Consider the following 27,051-nt stretch of genomic DNA (forward strand, 5'->3'; position numbering starts at 1 on the left):
CTGACGTTACACACCTTTATTGACTGAGTGGAGTCAGCAAGGCTCAATTAATAACAGAGAAGGATTAACAGCTTGACCTTTTTTCTACCCACAATTCCCATGGGGCTCTATTTATCTCCAGGAATCCACAGCAAGAGAAAAAAAGTGATTGACACTCCTAACCTTCATTGGGATGTAATCTTCATCTTTAGCACTCTGAGATCTAATTAATTAGTGGAATCTCATTTCCGCGCTAATGCAAGTAGACAGAGGCGTGATAGAGGAGGAGAGGAGAGAGGAAGGGTGAAGAGAGAGAGAGAGAGGGTGCCAATTTTAATCACTGAAGATGGACTGCACCTGCTTTATGCACTTCATAAAGACCCTAACTGAACTTTTGGCAGACTTTCAAGTAACTCATTGGTGAAACCAGGTCTCAGGTTTCATTTGGGGTTTTAAAAAACGTGTTCCTCCTTTCTATCAACATTTTCTGTAGTGGTACCATTAAAAATTACAAAGAAATTTAAAAATGAACTTCATTGTATTCCATTGAGGTCTCAATAAACATACAAGGGAAAGACTTAAAACTAAAATAAGAAAATGCTTTTTCTAATTAAGATAAGAAAAAAAAGCTTATTTTTTAATTCATTTAACACTTATTTAGCGCTAGAATATTTTATAAGGTGTAAACTGGACAATGGGAGGGCTTGATGTCAAAAAGGCTCCACTGTCGCAAATATAATATTATCACCCCCCCAAAAAAACACTTATTTACAAAGTTTTTATATCTTTTGCTTTAGTCTGATGGTATATCCATTTATATTTTTAAACATTCCTTTTGCCATTACATTATAATCCAGTGAGATTTTTCAGGGAGACCGACAACACAGAAATATGGTCAATCTATTATACCATGGAGAAAAAAACAAGAATGAATCCAGAATAACTGTGGGAATGTCTCAAAGACACTTAAAGACACCTACTACAGTACATGCAAGGAATGTTTGGAAATCTAACCTGAAATTTTCCACTGACAGTAAAAGATATACGTTTTTGGAGGTGTGAAGATACTAACTTTTGCACAATACTGTATATGATAAATATGACAAAAACATTATTCTGTGTTGCCCTAATGTAACTATGTGGGCAACTGTCAAACAACCAAAATGTGTGTGTATGATTTCAGACTACAGGATTGTCTTGTAAACGTGGTTTTCTGCTCTTAAATTAGTCCACTGCAGTGAAAAATAAGGCCACACTAGACAAGCAGGAGACAATGACAGGTGGGAAAAGAGAAACGGGCGAGCGAGGAATGACACTTTTCTCTGGTATATTTATTGAAATTTACATTAGGTTTTGAGTCAGGTTGTGGGATGGGGTTGCTGTCTTCAAGCTGTACATTTGTCTTCAGTTTACTCCTGTGCTTGATGGAATAGGTGCTGTTCTTGGCAGTATAACGTCAAACCAGCCACCCAGAGCAAAAGTCTGAAGACTGGTATCATGTGTATAATGACAATGTGCCACAATAAAAATGATGCACGTCTATGACAGAGCCTTCCAGCATTGGAGAAAAATGTAGGCTACTGCAAAATTTGGACCATAATACATTTAATTTCTAATATGAGCTTATGGGGAAAAAAGCCTCTGGCAAAAATAAATAAATATACAGAAAGAATTCTGGAGTTCAAATGAAAAGCATATTTAAAGCAATTGGGGCCATCCCATCAACCCAGCGCTACTCAGGCGGCAACAAAAAGACTCACCCACAAGCCTATTTCCAAGCCAACTAAACTCAATCTCCACCTAATAATGACTGAATGAATGACAGTTTATATCTTTTATGCACTGAAGTGCACATCAAATCATGCAGTAATGCAGTGTTTTCAATTGACGCCAGCACTGTAATATTTGCATTTAGATGACACAACATAATAACCCAAGAACCACCTGCAGGAGTAAATATTTGGCTGTCTGTTTTGTCTAGCCGTTCTGCCAAACACAATGATTCATTAATTGAGAGCAGAGAAGAATCTTCATATGGCGACTGACATTCAATTATACGGGAGAGATCAGATTAGAGAGAGGTCTGAAAAGCCTATTTTGCAGGAGAGTGTTAAGGCTAGGCTGAAGCTGTAATTTGAAAGACCGGTTGGGTCCTGGGTGAATGTGGCAGCACTGAGGGAAATCACAATGCTACGACCCCGATGTAATTGGATGTCCATTGTGTTTCTCTCTGTGTGTGCGTGCGTGAAGAATGCGTGTGGACGTGTTTATGCGTGTCTTAAACACGCTTTATTTTCATTCATGAATGTTTGCAAAATAGATCCCAAAATACACATTTTGTGATTATTATACCATCCACTTGTTAAGTTGTGACGTAATATACTGTTTCCGGGTCTAAGGCTCCACTCATTTCAATGGAGGATATTACTTAAACGGCCGTTTATGAGCACTGTTTATTCATATCACACATTAAGTGAACGTTTATAAACACTACAGTCTCCAGGCCATAGGCGTAATTTGCGGGTGGGACAGGTGGGACTTGTCCCCACCACTTTTTGAGGGGCCATTAACATGTAAAACGGGATGTGCCGCTTTCTCACCATCTCCAGTTGCTCACACTCGTTAGTTATAGGCCTATTTGCGGAAGACAGTGAGCCGCAACTTCGGAAACGCAGCCAGTATAAAAATGCGTGCATCATCCGCACTCGCAGCGCTTGATTGTGCATCCAGTGTTCAAGCACAAAATCGCGTAAACCAATGAACACGTGACATTTTTAGTCATAGGAATAAACAGTTTTTACATGTAATGCACCGCAACAGCCAAGTGACCTTCCCAAATGACAGTTTGGGAACCACATACTGTGAGGGCTACAGTCGAAAAGCGGTGTAGCCAATGGATGGACCGCACACTATATATGATAAACAGAAACAATTTATTAAAGTATTGTTTTTTGTCATCTTTGTCCCCACCACTTTTCAAAACAAAGTTACGCCACTGCTCCAGGCTCACGGAATCTCCAACATCAATATTTTAATAATTTGTTCAAATGAATCGCAGTGTGGCCGTTTGTGATTTCATTATGGAGATAAAGGATGGGGGTTTTCGGCAGCTTTACATCACGCAATGAGTGTATATTAGCATTTTTGCTATTTTCCTATGGCATCTGATAGATCAGCTGGATCCCGAAGCGCTGGGCCGTCACGTCAGACTTAACAAGCAGATAGATCTTATAACAAATCTACAAGCTTTGAAGGTAAAATAAAGAAATAAATACAAACCTGATCACTCTTGCAAAATAAATGTCACGGTCCTACCTTCTTGCTTATGAATTTCTAGTCGTGTGGCAGGATCGGGACAGAGCCCTTAGGTTATATGTGAGAAAGCCATGAGATGTTTATGTTTTTTTGACATCTCATGTGTTTTCTCGTGTCTTGTCATTGGCCCCGCCCCTCTCGTTTCATGTATTGCTTCCCTGCCGTGTCTAATGTTTCCCACCTGCCCTGTGTAATTATCCCTAGTTTGTCTCTCCTTTAAAATGCACTCTTGTTTCATTGTCTTGTTGTTCTTGTATTATGTTTGATGTGCTGTGTATACCTGTCCCGTGTGCTTATACCGTTGTGAGTATTCACCTTGCCGTGTTGGTTTTTTTTGGTTTTCCTGCCCCTGGACGTTGTGTCTTGGTTCTTGTTTTGCCCCACCGAGGGTAGTGTTTGGTTTCTAGTTTTGTGTTTTAGTTCGTTCCTGTTTTTGACACCCCCTCGTGGGTATTTCCTTTGTTTGTTTCTGGTAAAAATAAAATATTTCTGTTAACCCCTTCATCACTGCCTGCCTGCATCTGGGTTCTTCCCTCGAATTCGTGACAATAAAACCCTAAAATAAAGTAATTGACTATCTTAAAGTGATACTTCACCGAAAAATGAAAATTCTGTCATCATTTACTAACCGTCGAGTTGTTCCAAATCTGTATAAGTTTCTTTGTTCTGATGAACACAGAGAAAGATATTTGGAAGAATGCTTATAACCAGAAAGATTTTGGCCCCCATTGACTACCATAGTAGGAAAAACTACAATGGTAGTCAAAAGTGCCCCAGAACCGTTTGCTGTCCTACATTCCTCAAAATGTCTTCTTTTGTGTTCAACAGAACAAAAATGATGATAAAGTATTTTTTCCTACTATGGGAGTCAATGGGGTTAATGGAGTTATCTCACTTTGGAACCAAACTTTTCATATATACCCAAATAATTGAACTTTAACATGACACCAAAAGAACCTTTATATCTGACAAACAAAATCAGGTAGGCACTCTTAAAAATGTTGGGTTGCCAGACATGGACAAACCCAACTCTTGGTTTAAACTTACTTAACCCAACAGTTTTTTTTTTGTTCATACTTGACTTAAATTTTCCTAATATTTCCACACAATCATAACCATTTTACAAGGTAGTTAATATAAATACAAACTCATATGTTTTAGTATAATGTGCTTTCGTTCTAGTGCCGTTTAGAACTTCAATTTCGAATAAAATTCATGTTTTTAAATATCACATCATAGAAATTCATAAGAAATTACCACCTTGTAAAACAGGTTTTCCAGTGAAATTAGGTTGAATATTTGTGTGTTTAAAATGGTTAATTGCAGATTTACAGTGTAGTGTGTTCCAAATCAATTCCTTTTTAGTTCAGTCGCTGGCTTAGAAGGCAACTGTCTATGTAGGCATTAGACAGCTCACTGACTGTTCATCAGACGCAGGACTGTAATGATTAGACATACTCCAAGAGCACTTCCAGAACCCTGTGACCGCGTATCGATTTTAAAACATCTACTCTGCTACCATGTCATTTAGACCTGGAAACAAAGAAGGGGCTACTCTGCCTGTCAATCGTACGTCTGATCTAGTGGCAGGCATCTGATTGCCAAGACCCGGAGCAGATGTACTGTGGGTTGCCCATGATAGCAAACTGACCACAGAAGTTACTTTGAGAAGGTTCTCCAACAAGAACATGCCATTCCCCATCTGTCAAGTCCGTCTAAACCAAACAGAAAACTAAACTTCAAACAGAATCTCAGTCCGTGCTTTGAAACTCGACATCCAACTTTTACCATTTGTGAGAAACGCATTGATTTGACAAATGGGCATGCTTTACTCCCCGTCCTAATAAAATACTATGCATCGATTTTGCTATTTGCTTTGACAGCTCCTTTAGAACAGCATCAAACTTGGATATATTTAGCAGATTTGGCAGCATATTGTACAAGCAGCTCAAGGCGAAGCTATAACCATTAGTTTTATCATTGGATTTTAACCACCGTGTCTCAGAATCAGCCCTGCCTGTAAGTAAAACACAGTCTTAATCTCGAAAATAAACACAACGCACCCACAATTACACTTATATGCATAAAGCCCACTTCATTAGAACAAAACTCTGATCCATGCCAGGTGCATGTAGTCAGCTGTCAGGTGCCCATGAACAGACCCCAGAGTTTTTGGGCTTAGCATATATGAGTTTTTTGAAAAACTAATATTCCACAAGTGCAGCTGACAGATTGAGGAATTTAATTTACCCAAAGTCTGTAATGTTCCTATTTTTGACAACAGAGTTCTGCCCGAATAATCATGTCGGCTTTGGAACATCAGGTACCGTACCAGAAGTTTCGTATGGCAGGCTGCAAACATTATTAGTAACGCATGCTGATCTGAAGAGATGAACAGACACACTTGACCTGTCAAGAGGGATGATTGCGTGCTGAGAAAACCTTTTTTCCTGACGTTTTTGTGAGGTGTCGGAAAATCATTAGTTGAACTAGCCTAACTGACATTACTTGATTTTTTTATCACAGCAATCTTTAAGATTCTTTGAAGCTCCCAAAACATTTGTGAAGCATTCAAAATTATTTTTGAATAATGATGTCAATTTAAACAAATTCCCATAATCGATCTTCATTCAAATTAACAATCAATTAATGATTACTCGTTAACTTTAATAGGCTACGGCAATATTCCTCTACTGCAGTATAATATATAGCCAAGGAATGACAGGGTGTAGCCTACAGATATCATTCAAAACCCCAGTTTCCTCACCTGAGCATAACAATATTTCTTAGTCTAAATAAAAGACTAGTGGCAGTGTAAAATGTAATGGATCATAAGATACAATTATTTATTTTAATAATCAAACGGCAACTCAGATGCGCATTCTGGAACAGTTGCATGTGAGACTATTAATTTCCTTGCGTGTGTCCGCGTAAGAAAATATGATATTTTGTTATTATAAGTGTGTTACTTCACAAAATTAATGTCCATATCACAGACATTCTGGAGAATTCGAAAAGCACGCTTTTACTCTTGAATGTACTTGATGTGTCAAAAGTTTAACCTGCTGCTGTAGACCTGCAGTTGAGACTCGCGTATCTCAAATGATAACATAATTTGTATATTACATGCGGAGAAGTTAAATGTAACAGTTAAGGTAAATGATTAGCTGATTCATTTCTAATAAAATAGGCCTACCTGATTGAGCTGCCCATTGAAAGCATTGCGGTGGAAAACGACGACAATCCCGACAGTAGCCGGGTTTCCATCCAAAGTTGCAAATTTAGCTAAGGCGCAAAATTTGAATATCGCATAAAACATTTGCGAATAAGCACCGTTTCCATCCAACTCGTCAACCGTCACTTCTTAATAAACTGGCACTATATATCAGTAAGAAAAGTAAGTGAAGCCACTGAATATAATAATTTTCATATATAATAATATTTGCGCAAGTGTTTTGCACATGATCTTGCTCGACAATTGTTAAGTTTTATCAAGTAAATAATTATCGATCCTCGATTAGACATTAACATCCCTATTTTGGTCAGAATAAAATGGGCATGTGGGGCAATTTCATTCTAACAGCGTTCAATAGCTTAACTTTACAAATGCTAAGAAAATGTGATGATTAAATTGAACTTGCCACTATTGCCAACATGCAACAGAAACATCTAAATGATGCAACTTTCTTAGTCACAGTCTTACAGCTTAGATTTTATGAAAAGAAATAGCATATAATGCAAACACATCAAGCCAAAATCACAGTTTTAACTATACAAAGAGGCACAAGGACATTTAAAGTTCATAAAACAAGCTGCTCTGGCTTTTTTACCAGACAATTTCTCATCATTTAAAGGGACAGTTCACCCAAAAATGAAATTCTGTAATCATTTACTCATCCTCAGTACGTATCTGAGGATGAGTCATTGAGGATGAGTCACATCATTTCTTTGTTCTCATGTACACAGAGAAAGATATTTGAAAGAATGCTTGTAACCAAACAATTCTTCACCACCATTGACTACCGTAGTTGGAAAAATTACAATGGTGGTCAAAAGGGGCACAGAACTGTTTGCTTTTCTACATTCTTCAAAATATCTTCTTTTGTGTTCAACAGAACAAAGAAATTTATAAAGCAATTTTTCCTAATATGGTAGTTAATACTATCCAAGTGTCATGGCTCTGCTTCATTTAGTCATGTTTTTCTTGGTCCTGTAGCAGAGCCATGACAAAGCCTTTGGTTATGTGTGGAGGGAAACATATTATTGTCCTTTTGACAAAAAAATAAAAACAAAAAAAAAAAAATAGACCCAACCCAAAAAAAAAAAAAAATAAAAAACATACGTGTCTAATGTTTCCCACCTGCCCTCGCTCGTTATCCCTCGTTTGTGTTCCCTATTTAATGCCCTCTTGTTTCATTGTCTTGTTGCTCGTTCATTGTATGTGGTTGTTCTCGTGTACCCTGTTGCTTGTGCTCTATGTTACGGCCCGAGTGTTATGCACCTCGTTCTCGTCCTGAGTTTTGTAAGTTTTTGTGCTTCGTGTTATCTCCTTGCCTTGAGTCTTTGACGTTGTGTCGTGTTTAGTTTTTTGTTATTTGTTATTTTTTAGTCCTGCTGTTTTTGCCCCCACGTGGGAAGTTTTGGTTTACCTTTAGATATATTTTAGTTGCCTTGTCTGTTCCCCATTGTGGGTGTTTTTGTTTATTATTAAAGTATTTTGTGTTAACCCCTTCACCACCGCCTGCCTGCTATTGGGTTCTTTCCACGCCAGCCGTGACACCAAGAACTGTTTGCTTTCCTACATTCTTCAAAATATCTTCTTTTGTGTTCAACAGAACAAAGACATACATAAAGCAATTTTTCCTACTATGGTAGTTAATACTATCCAAGAACTGTTTGCTTTCCTACATTCTTCCAAATATCTTTCTCTGTGTTCAACAGAACATATACATTTATACAGATCTGAAACAACTCGAGGATGAGTAAATGATGAAAGAATTTTTATTTTTAAGGAGAACTGTCCCTTTAAATCTGCAATCGATAACTTTTGCCTCTTTTTTTGCCTTGTTTTGCAACATAAAAACTGCAAATTACTTTACATAATTATCTCTAGGTATGATAAAAACAACTGACTTCGTACCGAAGGCTTATAGCAAAAATCCTTATTAGCAGCTAGTGATTTTTGTTTATTTCTAACGAAAAAGTAACAATTTGCAAATGTTATAGTGACCACAACAACATCAAAAAGGGAGATATGTGCCACATGCTTGCTAAAATGTATAAGACCATATTCAAGTGCCATTGATCTCTCTCTCTCTCTCTCTCTCTCTGCCGTCACACTGAGTCTCAAACCAATTCTCATCTCCACCTATTAGCTGCGAGAAATTACCTCCCACCATTGATCCACAGTGTCAGGGACAAAACCAGAGAGGAAAAACGGCATCAAAGAAATAAATGTGCATATCTTGAGTAGATTTAACGCTTGAGAGAGTTCAGGGACTCGCAGAGAGGTGAATCGACTTCAATTCAGCGCGACAAAATAGATGCCTGAATTTTAAAGCACCCTATTGGATGTGGGGTAAATTTGTAAAAATACACATTTGGCTGAATTCCCCGAGAGTAGTTTCTCACGTTTAAAGTTCAGGGACCAAACAGCTGGGCCATCAAAGAAAATATGCTGGCAGACGAAGCTTTATTTGCAATCCTACCAAAAAAATCTCAACTACTTAACGCACTGTAGCAGACGCGTCGCACACCTGTCTCCATCTCACACACCTGAAATCCCCTGGAGCTTCTTGTGCGAAACATCTGTCATGCGTACGAAATTCCAACTGCATGAAGCACGAACTCATGGGAGTCACACTGGCGGATCTTGTTACAATAAGATATTACGATGACAGGGACACCACTTATTTATACAAACTTAGCAGATTTTGTCAACATCGTGTGTCTGACTAGAAAGAAATCTGTCACATAAACACTTCCATTTAGACATCTTCTGTACATGACATCTCGATCATAATGACAAATCAAGCACACACTCCAAACATTCATTTAATGGCGCTTTCGTTCTGTTCCAGCTGAAGGCTTTCTACCGGCCTTGTCGGACACAGCCGATGCTGCTGGATAAGTGTGTATAACCTCAATTAAACCGTGCTCTAAGTGTCTGACAACAGCTAATATTCCTCTTCCAGTACCGGACCGAATTGATGTTCCTGTATTCGTCACCCCGCAGCAAAAGCAATCATGCTGTTGTCTCGCTCTGGTTAGGAGCTGCGAGCGCGCCGCCTCGAGTTGCTCATTAGCATGCGGCGCTAACATGCCCTGTCCTCAAGACACCGTCCTGCATTCATCCGCCTCCTAACAACATTAAAAACCCTGCTTTAATATGCGGAAGAATCTTCTCTAATCTGCTCGTTTTAAAGGGGTCTTGAGGATACTTAAACAGTAAAACACACCACAGTTATTGTTTTTCCCGGCAGATTTGCTCCTGCTAGCTTCTGAATAGCTGTTTGTTTGCACAGCTTGATTCGAAAAGTAAGCTTCTGTTGTTCTCTGTGCTCTTCGGTTAAAGGTTTGCGTCACGAAGCTTTCAGAAAACAGCTACCTAAAATATAAAAAATGGCCAAACGGACATTTTATATTTAAAGTCCCAGTGAAATAAAACATTTCTTTTCATGAAATATTGCTGCGTTTATAGTAAATAGCTTATCAATGTGGGTCATTTTCTTTTTAAAATGAATGTACCCTCATAATCTTCAGTTAAAATCTGAAAATGCACTTCCGCCCTGAAATGACTATCCGTCTCAAATGACATGAATTAGACGGCTTGGCCGGAGCATCAGTTAACTCCTCCCATTCAACTGTCAGTCTGCTGCCAGTTTCATTTCAAAATCAATGAGCTGTTTTTACACATCCAGTCAATGCGCAGTGAAAAACACGAGCTACGCCCACTAATTTTCTCCTTTGGAATTCCTTTTCACTCTGAAATGTGTCAGAATATGGAAGTAAAAATGATCGCAACTTCCTGTTCACGGGGACTATAAGCCATAAGATATGAAAGGCTTAGATACATAGCTGTCTTATAGTGCTAAGAAAACAGCATCCTTATTGTTTTAATAAGATAGATAAGATGTAAGTAAACGTTTCTTGTCATAGCTGTTATGTATCAGAAGGTCACCCTACACATAGAAGAAACAGTTGAAGAAAGACCGTACCTCTCTGTCGAGCAGGTTGGGTGAGATCACAGTGACGATGTCGCCCCTTTCCGGGTCAATGTAGAACATATTGGGTGAGGGTTTGTTGGGTAACTGTCTCAAGATGATGTAGCGCAGTACTGCGTTGTCTGTGTTGGGATCATCAGCATCATAGGCCGTCATTGTCATCACTGTAGTGCCTGTAGAAACAGTCAATAAAACACTGTTATAATAGAGGAAAACAAATTGTGCTTGTTTTGATGTCATCTTCCTAATGCTGTATCTGTATACAACCTGATGAGAATCAAAAGGAATTAAAAAATGATGGTTCAGATTCAGATTCTTTTTAAAGGTTCTGGGTTCATAAACAAACAAACAAAAAACTCTTAATGCGTTTACAATTAACCTTTCAAAGAAAGTAACATAACTCTGAAAATAATTTATAACACGTTTTTAAAATTGCACAGAGGTAGCATAAATGCATTTCAATAATATGTACTTTAGGTTACATACAATATTACATCATTCATTCATTATTTCATTCATCTTATACTGATACCTTATGAAAAGTTACCATGGTATAACTATATTTTTTTTAGAGATGCACCGATACTAAATTTCTCCACTGATAGCCGATTATTCAGACTGATATCTGCAGATGCCGATTCTGAAGATCAAATATTTTTATGTTTTTAATACATATAATGACTATTAATACAGAACATCAAACTAATGGTGTTTCTTAACATTTTCTATACAGAACACAAACGCATTTTCTGTCCTCTTTTAATTGACGGGATATATCAGCCCCGATCATCGGCTGTTTTTAAACAACCATGATACAAATGGTCATCTGCAAAATATTTTTCATAAAGGTTAGAACTTTTAATAAAACTAGCCTTAAAAATCAAAAAGATGAAAAAGTACTAAAAAAACTAAACCAGAAAGCACTCGTAAGGTTGACGTTTTTCTTTCTACTCTTCAGCCAAACTGAACTGTACTTGACTGCACACAGCGGGCTAAATTGCAAAAGAACAGAGGCTTCAGGCCAGACACAAAATACAGAAGACCAAAACTCCATCCTAACTCCACTTCTAAAAAGCTCAGTTTCCATTCTCCCAGTGCAGTCGAGCTTTATATTGCACTGCATCTCAAATAAGGATGCTGTTCTTGGCAGATGAACTGTAATCCCAGTCAATCCTTGACACATCTGCTCGCCTCTTCTCTTAGACGTGGCCTCCGGAACGAACAGCGGCCTGGTGGTATCCGGAGAGAGCCTGATATCTCAGTTCAGGAGGAAAGGTTCACCTCATTTTCCCTCAATCTCATGAATGCGCTCAGAACTGAAGAGGGCAGCAAATGGAGTTGGGGTCCCCTCAAAGTCGTGGCGGCCTGACAGTCACATGAGGGTAAGTCACATCTATCTCCTAAAGTTAATAGTCTCTATCATTGATAGTAACCTTTACTATTACACTTTATGATCACACAGGTATAAATCCAGTAGGCACAAGAAAGACGACTGAAAACTGCACTGGGGTTACCGAATGCCTTTTAAAATGAATATTAGCATTGGAATAAAAGAGTAAAAGGCAATTAAAAGTAATTAAGGGAGTAGTGAGTATTCACACAGGGAGAGATGGCATGAAAGCGTAAACTTCTAATGATTTATTACAGAGGCTGAAGCGTATAGCAGGACTCTCTAGTGACATCCCTGGTCACACTTCAGTGTTCGGTTACGCCGAGTTATACGACCTCCGTATTCACGTCTCGCACACACACACATTTGCAGACAGTAATATGGGTTTTTTAAAGCAAACCTTGCATTTAAAGGTGAAGTAATTGCTTTGTTGTGAAAACACTTTCGCTTACCCAAGATAAATATGTCGAGACAGCTATAAGTAGGTTTTTTCTCTAGTTAGTGTAAACTATTTACATGCAGAGCATTCGCCTAACCAATAAATGTAGCCACATTTATTTGGTTACACATATCCTGTATGAGTATTTGTTTATAATTCGCTGAAAATAAGTAAAACATTCAGTCTTTATTTTTATTTTTTATCTTGACAGTGTAAATTAATTTGTAGTTCATAAACAACGGACGGAATTACAACTCTTGCATTTACAAGCTTTTCTAAAAAAGCTGAAATAAACACACCTACTATGATGTGTTCTCATAAGTATTCAGGTAATGAATAACCATAAATCCTTTCAAAATAAAAGTCTCTCGGCTGACATAATAAAAGCACACTACCCTGTTCATTTACACCACAATAAATCCACATAATCACTATAAATTGAAAGGAAACTCTCAACAAACAATTCAGAGATCAAGCCTCATATATTTCCCAAAGAATGGCTTAATCAACTCCTCAACCCAAGACTTCTAACAAACCGATCAATCTATCTCCTGTGGTTCCATTAACCTGTTCTCCTCTGGAACCCCCACCAATAACAAAAAAAAGAAAAGCCTTGAGGTATTTAGCGCTCATCAATATGAACCATGACAAAAGCCATCAGCTCCCATCATCACACACATAAATCAACAAGCAGATCTAATTGGCTGATGGGAAGGGCCACAAAGTGAATGCAAATCACTGCTACGCAATTATGAAGCAATTATGTCAAAGCTGAGCCCAATTCAAAAGCTATTGTCTTCCTTTATGAAGTCCATTCTCTCCGCAGCGCCAGAGCGGAATCAATGTTAACTACATTGGAAGGTTTAATGGGGGGACCTGAAATGACTAGATGTGAATCTGTGGGTCTCCATTACGATATTATCAACTCTGTTCGTCTAATTGGGGCTTTGGGATTAGCTGGAGTGAAGACTTTTTCTTTTCTTTAGTCTCGTTCTCTCTCTATCTCTCTCTTAATTCCACCATCTTGTTCCTGAATGAGTGGCGGGACATTGAAATGAATAATGTCTCATAAAATGCCTGACTAGAGCAGCTAATTTGATATCAGGCTTTGTGTCTGCATTAACTAACTTTGCCAATGCTTACTGACAGTAAAGATGGGAACATTTTGCAAACCTACAGTGATGTCTCACCTCTTGCATACATTCCTGTTACTATCGGAGTTTCTCATCCTCTGACATAGCAGACAAGTGTGTTGGTTGTAGGATCCAGGCTTTCATAGAGGTCATCTCTGCCCTCTGACAACAGCTGAAAAACCCAGTGGGTGCCAATCACAGAGCACCTCTCCAGATCTGAATACAGTGGTGTGCCATCCAAACGCGTGGGAGTCTCCACGGGGAGCTTTCTACTTCCCGTGGCCCCAGCTGCTTGAAATCAAGCGCTAGCTAAAATGCTGCGCTCTTCAGCTTTTGCGAACGAGAGGTTTTTACATAATAATTCAAAGTGTGTCACAGTATTAAAAAGCCACATTTATACAGCGATGATGACCGCAGAGCAATCCTGACTTCGGCTTTCTCAGACTCACTCTCTCTCTCTCCGTGTTTCTGTTCTCTTTTAAATATACAGCGCGCTACACAGGCGGTTCAAAAATGGGCTACAGTACGGGCTACAGTGTGCTAACAGAAGAGCGTGGCACATCCTATATTATAGACATCCAGGGAAATCAATATGACTTCAGGATCTCATTCACACCGGGAAAGCCAGTTCACTGTGTGATGGGCTTTATAATAGGAAAGAACGGGGGAAGAGATTGAGCCGGGATGAAATAATGATGGAGAAGGTGTGTGCGAGCAAGAGATAGGACCAGATGCGGGGATAAGAGCGAGAGAGAGAGAGAGGCCTGTAGGGAAGACAGACAATGAAACTACAGCACAAGGAATCAAAGAGTTATCTTTGGACTTGGATAAAGTTTAAAGTGTACAAATAATGAGGCTTTTATCCAGAATACATTGGACGGCATTTTCCATCGAGTTTGTGTGATGGAGATGTGTATTAAAGACATGCTCGAAGGTTTCTGAACATACGGTGACCCCAAATTGTATAGACGTTTTCATCAAATGCATGCGCTGGCCCAACGTTACCTTCCGGTCTGTGTTTGTTTATAATATAACAATCCATTTTCATTTAATTGAATTTATATTAATATTAATTAATATGAACATTTTATAGTATATTACTTTTATTCAATTACATTAAAACTACCCAACAGTTATAGATTCTTTGCGGATGTCTATCGGAAGTTAAGTTTGTGTCACACAACGTTTGTTTATGTTGTTGCCGCTGAAACCGTCTATATGGATTCTTAAAGGGATAGTTCACCCAACAGTAAAAATTCTGTAATAAGTAATACAGCCTTATGTTGTTTAAATACTGTGTATGACTCTTTCTGGAACACGAAGATATTTTGACAAATTTCTCAGTGGGTTTTGTGTCTAAACAATGGATGTCAATGGGGTCCAGAGTTCTTTGGTTACCAACATTCTTTGAAATTTCTACTTTTTTGTTCTACAAAAAAGTCATATAGGTTTGGAATGACAATTCAACTTTTTTGTACATTATACTGTATGCTTAAAACAGTATGATAAACACCATTCGTTTTGCTAAATACCGCAAAGATATTTATACTTTCCTAACACCGTGTCTACACAGGACGCGACCGGCGCGATGCGACACGACAAAAGACATTAGAAACGCATTAGAACCCATTATAATTTAAAATTTTGTCCACACTGGATGCGGATGTCACGTCCGGTGTAGACACGGTGTAAGTGTGGTTTAAGTGTTAAGGGTCGTTGCATTTTGGTGATTGCATTGCTCTGGGTATAAGAAAAAAAAACTCCACAAAGCTTGGCTATTTATAGTCTGTCTCTGCTACATAGCAACAGAAAAGCACAGAGCACGTTATTACCCTTCATTTTGGGAGGTAATTCAATACATCCAGCAATTTTGGAGAAAGATAAATGGACTACAATGTGGAATGGAACACTGTGGTGAAATTTGCTGCCTCCTTGCCCCGAAAACCCAGTCTGCCTATTCTCCCTCGGTTAAAGGCACTCAAGTGAAATTCAGTAGCCTGTCTAAACGACGACTACAGGCGCAGTCCGCCTATTCACAGCTCCTGTTGTTTCATTACACCGAGGCGAGTAAGCGCGGTTTTTATAGAAACACCTGCACTAGGGGCGTTCAGCAATTTACTCATTCTCTCCAAACTTCCCATCGGCAGAAAGACTGCTATAAAAAGAAAGAGAAGCGTAAAACTCCAGCTCCACATTCAGGTGTTGATGCATTTGTATTGTGTGGTACCTAATGTGGGAACGCTGAAGCTGACAGAAGGGGATTGGCAGAACGTCATATACCAAACATGAAAAACACGAATATCCCTCCAAAACAAGCTTATGTGGAGAATGTATTGCTATTTATTTGTGGTTAATTCATTGCAGCCCGTCAACTGAATAAATACACACTGGGAAAGCCAAACCGTAAACGTGTTTGAGAATAATGTGTAGATTTTAGGGCTATGTTTGGAACAGTATACTACCAAACCTACAACTATTCTTACATGCAGTGTACTGTAGTCTATGTGCAATTTGCAAAGTACGCATTGTCTATATGTTGAGCCACTACACCCTTAAAAATAAAGGTGCTTTATGATACGAAAGAAGAACTATTTTTGGCTGTATGGATCTTTCTTTCGCAGAACACAAAATAAGAATGTTGGTAACCGAACCGCGGCGGTACCCACGGACTTGCATTGGCTTTGTGTCTAAATAGAAGTGAATGGGTACCGACGTTGTTCGGTTACCAACATTCTTCAAAGTATCTTCTTTGGTGTTCTGCAAAAGAAAGTCATACAGGTTTAAAATGACAATTGGGTGAGTAAATGATGACAGAGTTTTCATTTTTGGGTGAAGTATCCCCTTAACATAAGAAGAACCTTTCTCTTGCACAAAAGGTTTTTTGTAATGGAAAAAGGTTCTCTGTGTTATAAAAAAGGTAAGAACGAAATGGTTCTTTGAAGAACCTTTGACTCAATAGTTCTTCGGGAATCAAAAAAATCTATGGCATCACTGTGAAGAAGCTCTTGTAGTACCTTTATCTAAAAGACTGCAGTTTGCTCTGTTGTGTATACTACTGTATACATGTTGGTATATGTACAATGTGGCATAAAGCTAAACTCCACTCACATACTATTATTTTTTCATAATAGGCAATATTCCAAATATGTATTGTGTAGACAGTATTCTATTCCGAACAGTTACCGTAAATCATCAGCTTTTCAAGAATATAATAGGATAATTTACATAACAATTAAGTGTCAAACTGCTGCCACTTTTATTGTTATTGTATGTAAATTATGCAATTCATACAGCAGGTGCCTGCCAAGCCACCATCATTTCTGCAAATCATTTTCACCATATTTATTTTTTTGAGATCGTAATGACATGAGATTTAGGACCGTTAGGCATGCATAGCTGTTTTAAAAGCAAACTTGTTCAGGAGACAAAAGAGTCAGAGACTCGGCTAGTGGATTTTACAACTACACTGCATGCCCAAGAAACATCATTACTGTTTTCTGAAAAGAAAGAAAAATATATTCATTATAGAAATTATAAAATATACTAATGCCAATTGCCAGACTTGTTTTGAACAGAATAGAGATCATACAAAGGAATGTGTTGCTGCGGCTCTGTCACGACGTTTAAATATGAGCAAAGAAGGCTTAAAAATTTGTAAACTTTATAATTCAGAGGTTTCCTGCACCAGCCAGTCTTTCCCAAACATGCACACTTGCGTTTTCCTTTTTTATCCAGCTTCATTAAACTTCAGAGCTTCAGTACATCGCAATGTCACTGAAATTCCCATGATGCACGGCGGGCAAGTAAACACAGAAATGTAATCTCTGGGTCCAGTCACGATAGTGGGCCTGCAGTGGAAAGTGCCAGAGCATAAAACCACACATCATTCTCTCATCTTTCCTTGTCTCCTGCCTCTCCATTACTGATATGAGAGAAGAGAGCAAGAGGTAGCACTTATTAACACTGTGTGTGTGCGCGAGACAGGGCGAGAGAGGATGAGAAAGCAAATGACAGTGAAGGGACCCGCTTCTGAAAGTCTGAAAAAGAAGAAAAGAAAGCAGGCAGAAGGTGCCTTGACACTGCATGTGGCAGCGAAGCCATCTGAAGTGGCATGTATTAAACAAAATAGCACATTTGACTTTTTAATGTGACACAGAGGTGGCATAAATGCATCTACTGTATGTGGGAATCACAATCTTGGAAAAAATGGCAACACGCTGCCAAGTTTTGGGAGTGAAACTGCATTTATTTGCAGGAGTGAGGTCAGAATATCGCAGGTTTTGAGAGATTGTTATGAAAAGGCCAATACTGACTCAAGTATGTATTCTGTAAAAAAGTATTAAAAAAACAATAAAACCATAAAAAACGAACAAAGTAGAAAATATGACAATATAAAAAGAACATTAAATGTGTTGCTCTCAAGTACAAATACTTAGGTCATAGGCTTTTAGCTGACAAAATAGATTGCTCCCTGGGACTCATCCACAAAAAGACTCCACTTTTGATATGAGTGTGAATGAGTCAGGTTTGATTTGAGTATGTATGTATATTTGTATGCATGTATTTAGGTGGGTGGAATATAGACATGTTGTGTGATGTCCTCTGGCTGTGTGGAGGTGGTTGAGCGTCTTGTGGCAGAATGACGGTCACGCTGTTTTTCACCCCACCTCTTCACCTTGGCAACCTGCATCTGGCCAATTAAAATCTACTCCCTCCACTGTTCCTGTTATTTAAAGAAACACTCAAAATGAAAGTTTTGAAATTTTGTATACAAACAATCTGTCAAAACCCCCTCACAAAATGTACTATAAAAGCAGAATATATAAATATAAATCATACTTTGTATTGTCTTCTGAAGTCACACGATGAAACCAAATTATTAGAAAAAAAGATGTACATTTTAAGCTATTCCTTACAAAAAGCGTCCGGGTTTCTTTTTTTCATGGACTGGCAAAATAGTCCTATTTTGTCAGAAGATGCTTTTGTTCATTCTCTGTTATCTAGGCCAAGTAATCAGAATCAGAATCAGAATGAACTTTATTTCCAGGTATGTTTGTACATGCAAGGTATTTGTTATGGTGTCACAAGATACTACAGCACAACAGAATGACAGTGACAGACAAGAAAGATAATAAAAAGAATAAAAAAATAGGATAAGTGAGCAGGAAGATACAGAAAATAACAATAATAATAAAAAGATTCACAATATAGAAAATATACAATATATGGTATTTTTATGTACAGTTGTGTTATGTACAAATGCAAGGAAATGTAATTATGTTTGATAAAAAATAATGTATAAAGTGTTAACAATTCATGAGATGGATGTTTTTCAGATACGTTTAAGATACGTTTAATGTCACTCATTGACATTAACAGCTCAGGAAAATGAAACGGATACATGAACAATGACGGCAGCTTATTAGGGTGCATAACATCACCCCAACATCCCCTATTAGCAACGCACTGTGTATTAATTTACAATTAAGTGCTTATCAATTGTACCCCGTGCACAACATGATACGTTAATGCAAACAAGGTTGATGTGCTGGACAAGTGTGTGGAAATGAATCGGAATGAATGTAGTCAAATGAAATTGTGTACAATTATACAGCAAATTTGTTTGTGTATGTGCGTCTGTGTGTGTGCCTCTGCATATCTTAGTAGGAGTGCAAGGATACTGTATGTTTGCATATTAAAATGGAAAAAGTCCAATTAACACCTCTGTGGGGGCTTGCAGCATTAGCTAACTGTTTCACAGTGTATGCGTGAAGCGGCAGGGATCTGTGTGGACCACTGTGCAGCATATGTACGGCTTAATGCGCACATCGCTGGAGCATAAACATAATGTGGATTTATAATATGGGTATGCCTATAAACCAGAACAGCACTCTTCAGCGGGAATATATCAATGTTTAGACATACCAAGCTCGGATAAAGGTCTCACATCATATTATTCTTGAATGCTCGACTTCAACAACATACATATATATACAGTATATATACATATCTACATTTATAGAAGTAGTTGACCTCAGTTTACCCTTAGTTTACATAGCCAGAACAATAATTTTTTTTACAATTAGGGCTGTCAATTTAACATGTTACCTCAATTAACCATGCCCCCGACCCAAATGCAATTTAATTATAAAGAATTTAGTTACCATTGGGGTTTTCTCAAAGTACCACCTACTGCAGTTGCAGAGCAAGTGTGCCCCTGCTGAGCAACATGACATTCCAACACAATCTCAAGGGACAATGTGAATCATACACAAACATGCACGACTAAAGCCCCACCCCTTAACCTAATGTGACTGGGGAGAAAGCAGACTGTCAAATACGTATAAAGGAGATCATACAAATTCATACAAATTAGCCACCTGATAAAATAGCGAATAATTGCCACAGGGTTGCCAGATCTGCGTAGCAAAACCAGTCCAACGGCTAATCAAAAGTGGCCTAAAACTAGCCCAATGACCTTAGACCACCCAAATACCAAAACTCAAAACATGACAGTCCTATACCTTAAATACATATTTTACAGTCCCTGTTACGCATTACACACAATGTCTTATTGAAAACCATTGTATAGTAGTAATCAGAAACACTCTTTGTTTTCATAAATAACTACTATTCATCTTACCCAAACAATGACCACTGATGAACAAAATCCTCTTTTAACCACAAAATAAAAAACAAACCTGTGCCAAACGTTTAAGAGTAGTCCAATCGCACAGGAAACCCGCAGATCTAGCAACCCTAAACTGCCATGAGATTTGTTGGTCGTTCACCTTGCCAAAGCATACCAAGAGCATGTAGCTCAGAATGAGTGACACCCACCCATGAATTAAAAAAACAGCTGGACAAAGTGCAAAATAGCTATGTACAAGATGTTATGCATGTATGTGCACTGCAATATGGAATATAAATATCAATATTAATAAAACATACAATGCACTGACATCTGAAGCTTCATTCTCTTCTCTATCCAATAAAATAAATTCACATTTTGAATTCATTGCAATATCAACTAAGAACTTATTCTGTGTCAGTAAATCTCACAAAAGCACATAATCCTGTTTTATTTCCATACAGGCCATAATGGTCGATACAGACTCGTACACCTTGTCGCTCGTGTGCGCCACATACTGCCTTTTTATAACCCAGCGCCAGACAGCAACCCTGCGACAACTTCTTGACAAACGCTCGCACAGTCAAGCCACAGGTAACACTTAACAGTGACAGCAGTATGCATGCTAACACACACCCACACGCGCGGAGCGCATAGAACACAAAGCCGAGACTACAGCACACTACCTGTGCAGCCACAGCACGTAAAGATGAAACTGAAAATCTCCACTAAAACTCAGCTTCCACCGTCCCACCGGCCAAAAACTGCCTGTGGATATTATTTTTCCTTTTTTAGCAGAACAAAAATTGCTCTCCGTTACCCTTTGTGAACTTAAAAGTCAAAGTCTTTCCCCACAGCCTCAAAGGGGAAATAAATAATAATCTCTGTCAACATCACAGCTGTTGAAACACCAAAGACAAAATCTTTGAGCGATAAAGAAAGCTTTGACAAAAAAATAAATACCGCCTTCTGAGCGCTGCGCACCACAGACAGCGCTTCACAGATTCATGAGACCGCGGTCATTTATACGTCAAAGGCTTTTTGAACCGCTGAGCTTCAGGAGGAGACAGTGGAGAATTACTGAGCAGGCCTGTCAACCCGGAATTTCATTTTCAAACACATTACAGTCATGTACAACAAGAACAAAGATACTAGTCCCGATCTCTAAAACCGTTTACACAAACGTTGACAGCTGAGGGTTGGAACCCGGTTACTTCTTGCTTTTGTGACTCCAGCGGGTTCTGCAAATTACTGTTGTGCGGCTTGCCGAGATTCCAGGGCTACTGAAGCTCAGATCAGGTGAGGTTTTATTTGATGTCGCCTCTACTGAAGGTATCATCTCTAAACTAGAAAGTGACAGAAAGAGAGTTGACCAATAATTCCAGCTCTGCTCAGACTTAAAGGGACAGTTCCCCCAAAATAAAATTTTGGTCATCATTTACTCATCCTCGAGTTGTTCCAAATCTGTATAAATGTCTTTGCTCTGATGAACGCAGAGAAAGATACTTGGAAGAATGCTTGTAACCAAACAGTTCTTGGCTACCATTGACTACCATGGTAGGGAAAATTACAACTGCTTTCCTATATTCTTCAAAATATCTTCTTTTGTGTTCAACTGAACAAAGAAATGTATAAGGAATTTTTCTTTTTTTGGTTTCAAGGCTTATGAGAAATATTGTCTTATGAGATATTAAAGCCCTACTTAAAACCCATGGTCAAGGACCACCCAAAAAGCTGTCTCACTGACATGTAAAACAACCAATCACAGTTCAGCTCGAGACACACATCTCTCAGATATCCTTTAGTATTTCAGCTGACAACTGCTGAAGTCCAAGTTTGTGTGCTATTTTCATCAGACAGAGTCCGTGACGTACCCAGCAAACACAGAACGTTCCACTAACGTTAGTTTTTGGTTCCCTTTTGGTTATTTTTTTGAGAACCAAAAAATAACGTTCTAAGAACGTTCTTTTCCGGTTTTATTTTTTGCAACCAGAAAATAACGTTCCCAGAACGTTGCAGGCTGGGTTTTTTTAAATAGCCAGAAAATAACGTTCTGGGAACCAAAAACTAACGTTAGGGGAACGTTCTGGGAACCAAAAACTAACGTTAGGGGAACGTTCTGGGAACCAAAAATTGTTTGCTGGGTAGTTTGTTCTTACTGATATGCAGTTCTGAAGCACAGATCCAGCATTGCTAAATTAAAAACAAACTAAAATGACTTCACCATTGTATTATAAAGAGTCATTCATCAATATCTGAGATCCGCACCCACCCAAATTAAGTACGGAGATCAATATCAGGATATTTCTACGACAATGTGGTGACAATGACAGAGATAATGTGAGAAAGAAATAAAGCCTTGCTTCTTTATCAACTAAATCTGTTCACATTTTATAGCATGCTTAATGCAAAATAAAGAACAAACTTTAGAGACTTGGTGCTTGAAAACAACTTCATTAATCTACAGAGAGACGGGGTGGAATACTGCTTCAGTCCTCTAAAGTCTAATTAATCATTCTAGTCTTTATCAGCAGACAGATTAAATCACAACCCGCCGCTTATCCTCATTCAGATGTGGTTAAAAGTCTGTCTGCAGTGAAGTGATCTTAATCGGTTCATAGAAAAAAAATAAACAACAAAAATCTTGAAACAAAAAAAAGGTTTCTTTAATCCTTTACAAATCTTGTGCCTTTGTCTACAATGTGATTTATCAATATACAAAAGAAGCAGAATTTTCCACAGTGATTAAATCGTTACTTGCTAACATTCAACAAACATGATTTTATTCTGTTCAGCACCACTGCGGTTAACAATCATACACATCACCTTTACAACATGTGCTCCATCACTGACACGCCATCATCACATGCATTAAGATTCAGCGGGGAAAGAACACGCTCTCCAGACCTGTGATGGTCAATGCATACGCAAGCACCAGCTAGTCCATGATTTGGGAGCAAACATTTGAGATCTATCGAAACAAGATGCTTTGAAATGGCGTGTCTAACGGCACTTTTCTTTTGCCGGTCCCCATTGAAGACGAGTCAAACTGAGATTTGACATAGTTCTATCACCGAAGGTCTGTGATGAGATATACTTTAACTGATAACAGCCTGCGCATAAACGTTTTACACAACAACAGCGGCACATCAGGCAGAAGTGCACGAGTGGACACAAATTGCCCTCAGGAGTGTGATGTGGGGGGTTTAGAAAGGATCAGACAAACCTGCATGTGAGGTGCACAAAGGAAATGGGTTTCATTGACTACTGGTGCGCACACAGGTTCATACACACCCACATGCATAAAATACATACATGTGCGCACGCACACACAGCGTGGTTATCTCAGAGAAGCACACATTTAAAATAAAAGAGAGAAACACAGGTCAAATATTATACGGACTATAAATTCCTATATGTACTAGTAAACAAATTAAGCAGAATATTACATTTTAAAGGTATATTAATAAATACGAAAACTTTCAATTCTAAAGCTGATGTCAGCAGCCCCCCGGTCAGGCAAACCAGTTCCCCTCTGGCAAAAACTGCTGCATCTCGACAAGCTCAACAGTGCTTGCACAACTAGGCAAAATAAAAAGACATAACATAGTAAAAAGGTAGATAATAGGTTTAACATTATCATTAATAATCCAATAGCGGTTGACATTTTGTAGCGAGGACTTGACGGGTCAAGCTCTACAATCTCAGCTCTTGTCAGGTCGCCGCTTCCCTCTCTCGGCTCTACCACCAAGTCTGGGCACGGACTGCATCCTGCTCGCTGCGGTAGCCTCGGAACAATGAGAAATCACTTTTCTGTAGCTCAGTGGTTAAAGCATGGCGCTAGCAACGCCAAGGTCATGGGTTCGATCCCAGGGATTGCACACACTCAGATATAAATGTAGAATAGAATGCAATGTAAGTCGCTTTAGATAAAAGCGTCTGCCAAATGCATGAATGTAAATGTAAAAGAAAGCTGAGAGTAGAGTACTGTTCTACATTCTTTGATGCAGAAAGTACATCCGTTGTTATGGGAAGTGTTCCTGGTTCCAGTTGATCTAACTAATGCAGCCTAAACCCTCAGAGGATTTGTATTATGGAAGTGTACTGTATGCAAGGTTGAAAAGATTCATCTTTAATCTAGATTTAAACTGACAGTGTGTCTCGGTTCCAAAGTTTAGGCGCTAGATAGGAAAAGGATCTACCACCTGCACTTGATTTTAAAATTCTAGGTACGTCTGCATGCCTGCCTATCTTTATGTCTCTCTATTTATCGGTCTGTCTTCTATCTATCTTTCTTTTTGTCTGACTGCCTGCAAATCTGTCTGTCTGCCAATCCCTCTGTCTGCCGTCTGTCTGTCTACTGTATCAATCAATCTACATGTATCTGTCTATCTATACTGTACGTCTGTCTGTCTCTCTCTGTCTATCTGTCCAGAAATCTATTTATCTGTCTATCGATCTATCTGTCTGCCTGCCAATCTGTCTGTACATCTATCTGTCTGCCTGTGCATCTGTCTGTCTGCGACAGGGAGACGTGCGTCTTATGCATGCGTGAATGTTCTGCGCCTCTGCTCTGTTCAGAGTACATGAAGAGACAGTGGCTGATGATGCAAAACTGACGGGCCTTTCAAAGCAACATCTGTTACTGAGCTCAACATCATTAAGCTGGCTTGTACAGATCTGACATCTCTGTAATGTCTTTCCGCTTTGATGTGCGACAGCCACCCAAAACGCCGGTCAAAAACAATACACGGAGCTCTGACTTTGACATTTTCAGTCCAAAACATTTATATTCAGGGAAAACGCTAATAAAATCTCAAACAAGGCAAACAAACGGACTTAGCTGAATGAGTTATTAGAGTTTAAAGTTGTACAGCCTGTTGACATTTAAACATTTCAGTCAAGTAATGTATTATTCAACTAGATATCGACTGCATGCGATATGCTTTTATCGATAAGAGAGTTGCACAGTATCTTTCTTGCACGGATTAAATTAAGTCAGAAGAAGTGGGTTCTTTAAACAGACACGTCTATTAATTATCACGGCAGGTCCATCTATTTCACCAAATGGAAAATGTAACAAAAAAATCTATTAGCTTGTGTTTATTACTGTAAAATGCACTCAAATGAAAGAAACAAATCAATAGCACAGAGATATGAGAAAATAATGAAAACAGAGACCACATGCAAAGTTTTGGGGATGACAACTCTGTTTATAAATACTAGAGCAGAGACCAAAACTTATCGTTCTCTATGTGAAGAGTCACTACAGGACCAAAATAATTGATGACTAAAATAATAATAACTAAAACACCACACTTCTAAACACAAGTTAAATCAAATTGGCTTTACATGCCATTTGAGTTTAAATTATATTATAACAATTACTGTGTTTGTTACCAGACAGAACCAAAAAGACAGAAATGTGAAAGAGGAGCTCCTGGGAGGTGGTAATGAATAGAGTTCAAGACAGGTGGTCCTAAATAAGATGTGCAAAGGAACAGGATAGAGAGGAAATCTTATCTCTCTATCACATACTCTAAATGTTGAACAGGCCTCGGGTCAGTAATTGAGAAACCAATATGGTTCCTCAGAGATCCGAGTTGCATCCGACAGCCAGCGTTCACTAACAGTCTCATATCTCACAACAAGGGCTGCCCAACTTGCATTTATGATTGTGTTCCACCTGCGAGCCAGAAATTATGAGTCATTTTTATGAGAAAGATGCCGGTATAAAGGGACAAAAAAACTCATTAACACAGAGCTGTGGGAAGATGTGAAATGCATGTTTAATTTTTTAAAACAAACAGAAAACTTCTGCAGTACAAGTAAAAATCTGCTGTCGGTCAACGTAATCACTTATTCAAACAATATGAAGTTGAATTGAGGTGACTCTTGCTGTGTTTTAATGCAAATGAACAATTGTTGCAAAAATATCTTAAAGGGGTCATATGGCGCGAATACGTGTTTTTCTGTGTCTTTGGGGTGTTATTATTAGACATGTAAAATTGCAAAAATTAAAGTGTCGGAACAAAAGATGCATTCTATCTAAAAGCGAATGCTCACCCAGACCTGCCTGAAACGCCTCGTGTAACCACACCCCCACAAATCTACATCAGTTCATGGTATGATTTGACTAAGACCGCCCAAATGTATACGCAAGTAAGATGGGCGTACCTGTCAGTACAATTGCTTCAGAACCTGATGTTCCAAATATGGTAAGAGGCGTTACTTTCCATCACACGCTTGCAGTATTCGACCGATCACTACGCACTGGTTAACTGACCAATCATAACACACCTCGCTTTTCAGAGCGATGAGCTTTGTAAAGAATCTGCGCGTTTCAGAGATTCAGTTCAGTTTTTGAACCTTCATTTGTCGTTACACATTGCATTACATCTAAAACAAACGGTAATATTTGTTTTAGCCGTGTCATATGACCCCTTTAACTTCTGTCTGACCACAAATCTAACAAATCAAACTGCAATTTCCCTCAATGACATCACCAATGATTGAAATCAATCACCAAGTACTGTGATTTAAAACTGAATGTATATAAATAAAAAAGAGAACTAAAGGAATGTCAGGGTTTTTTAGACATTTTGTAGCTAAACAGCTCTGGTTACAATCAAAATGTCAGCACCCTGGATCCCTTTCAGGAAAAAGTCATTCTGGGACATGATGGTGAGTAAAATGTCTTTTATTTAGTTGAACTACTGCTTTAAACTGCTGTACTTGTATGATTAGAGCATTTTCACGAAATAAGGTCAGGGAGTTTTGGACAGATGAAGTCTTGCGGTTATTGCCTGTGAGGCTTAGCTCAAAATCCTATTTCTTCCCACTGTCACAAGGTCTCAGCGTGGTCCCTCGAATACAATATAGGATGCAGACTGCTTCCTCTGGTGGCAATTCATATGCTGAATATAAATAAAATGTTTCCC

The 27,051-nt window shown here is 38.6% G+C and overlaps 1 protein-coding gene across 2 annotated transcripts in view; it reads right to left on the reverse strand.

Moving 5' to 3' along the window:
* Window positions 1–27,051, reverse strand: part of cdh13 (cadherin 13, H-cadherin (heart)) — a 275,581-nt gene that overhangs the window by 77,041 nt on the left and 171,489 nt on the right. For both annotated transcript variants that reach the window (XM_057348011.1, XM_057348012.1), the window contains exon 7: window positions 10,512–10,690. In XM_057348011.1, the coding sequence (XP_057203994.1) occupies window positions 10,512–10,690 (179 nt within the window). The remainder of the gene's footprint in view (window positions 1–10,511; window positions 10,691–27,051) is intronic.

Source organism: Triplophysa rosa, linkage group LG12 (genome assembly GCF_024868665.1).
Source record: "Triplophysa rosa linkage group LG12, Trosa_1v2, whole genome shotgun sequence".
Lineage (NCBI taxonomy): Eukaryota > Metazoa > Chordata > Actinopteri > Cypriniformes > Nemacheilidae > Triplophysa > Triplophysa rosa.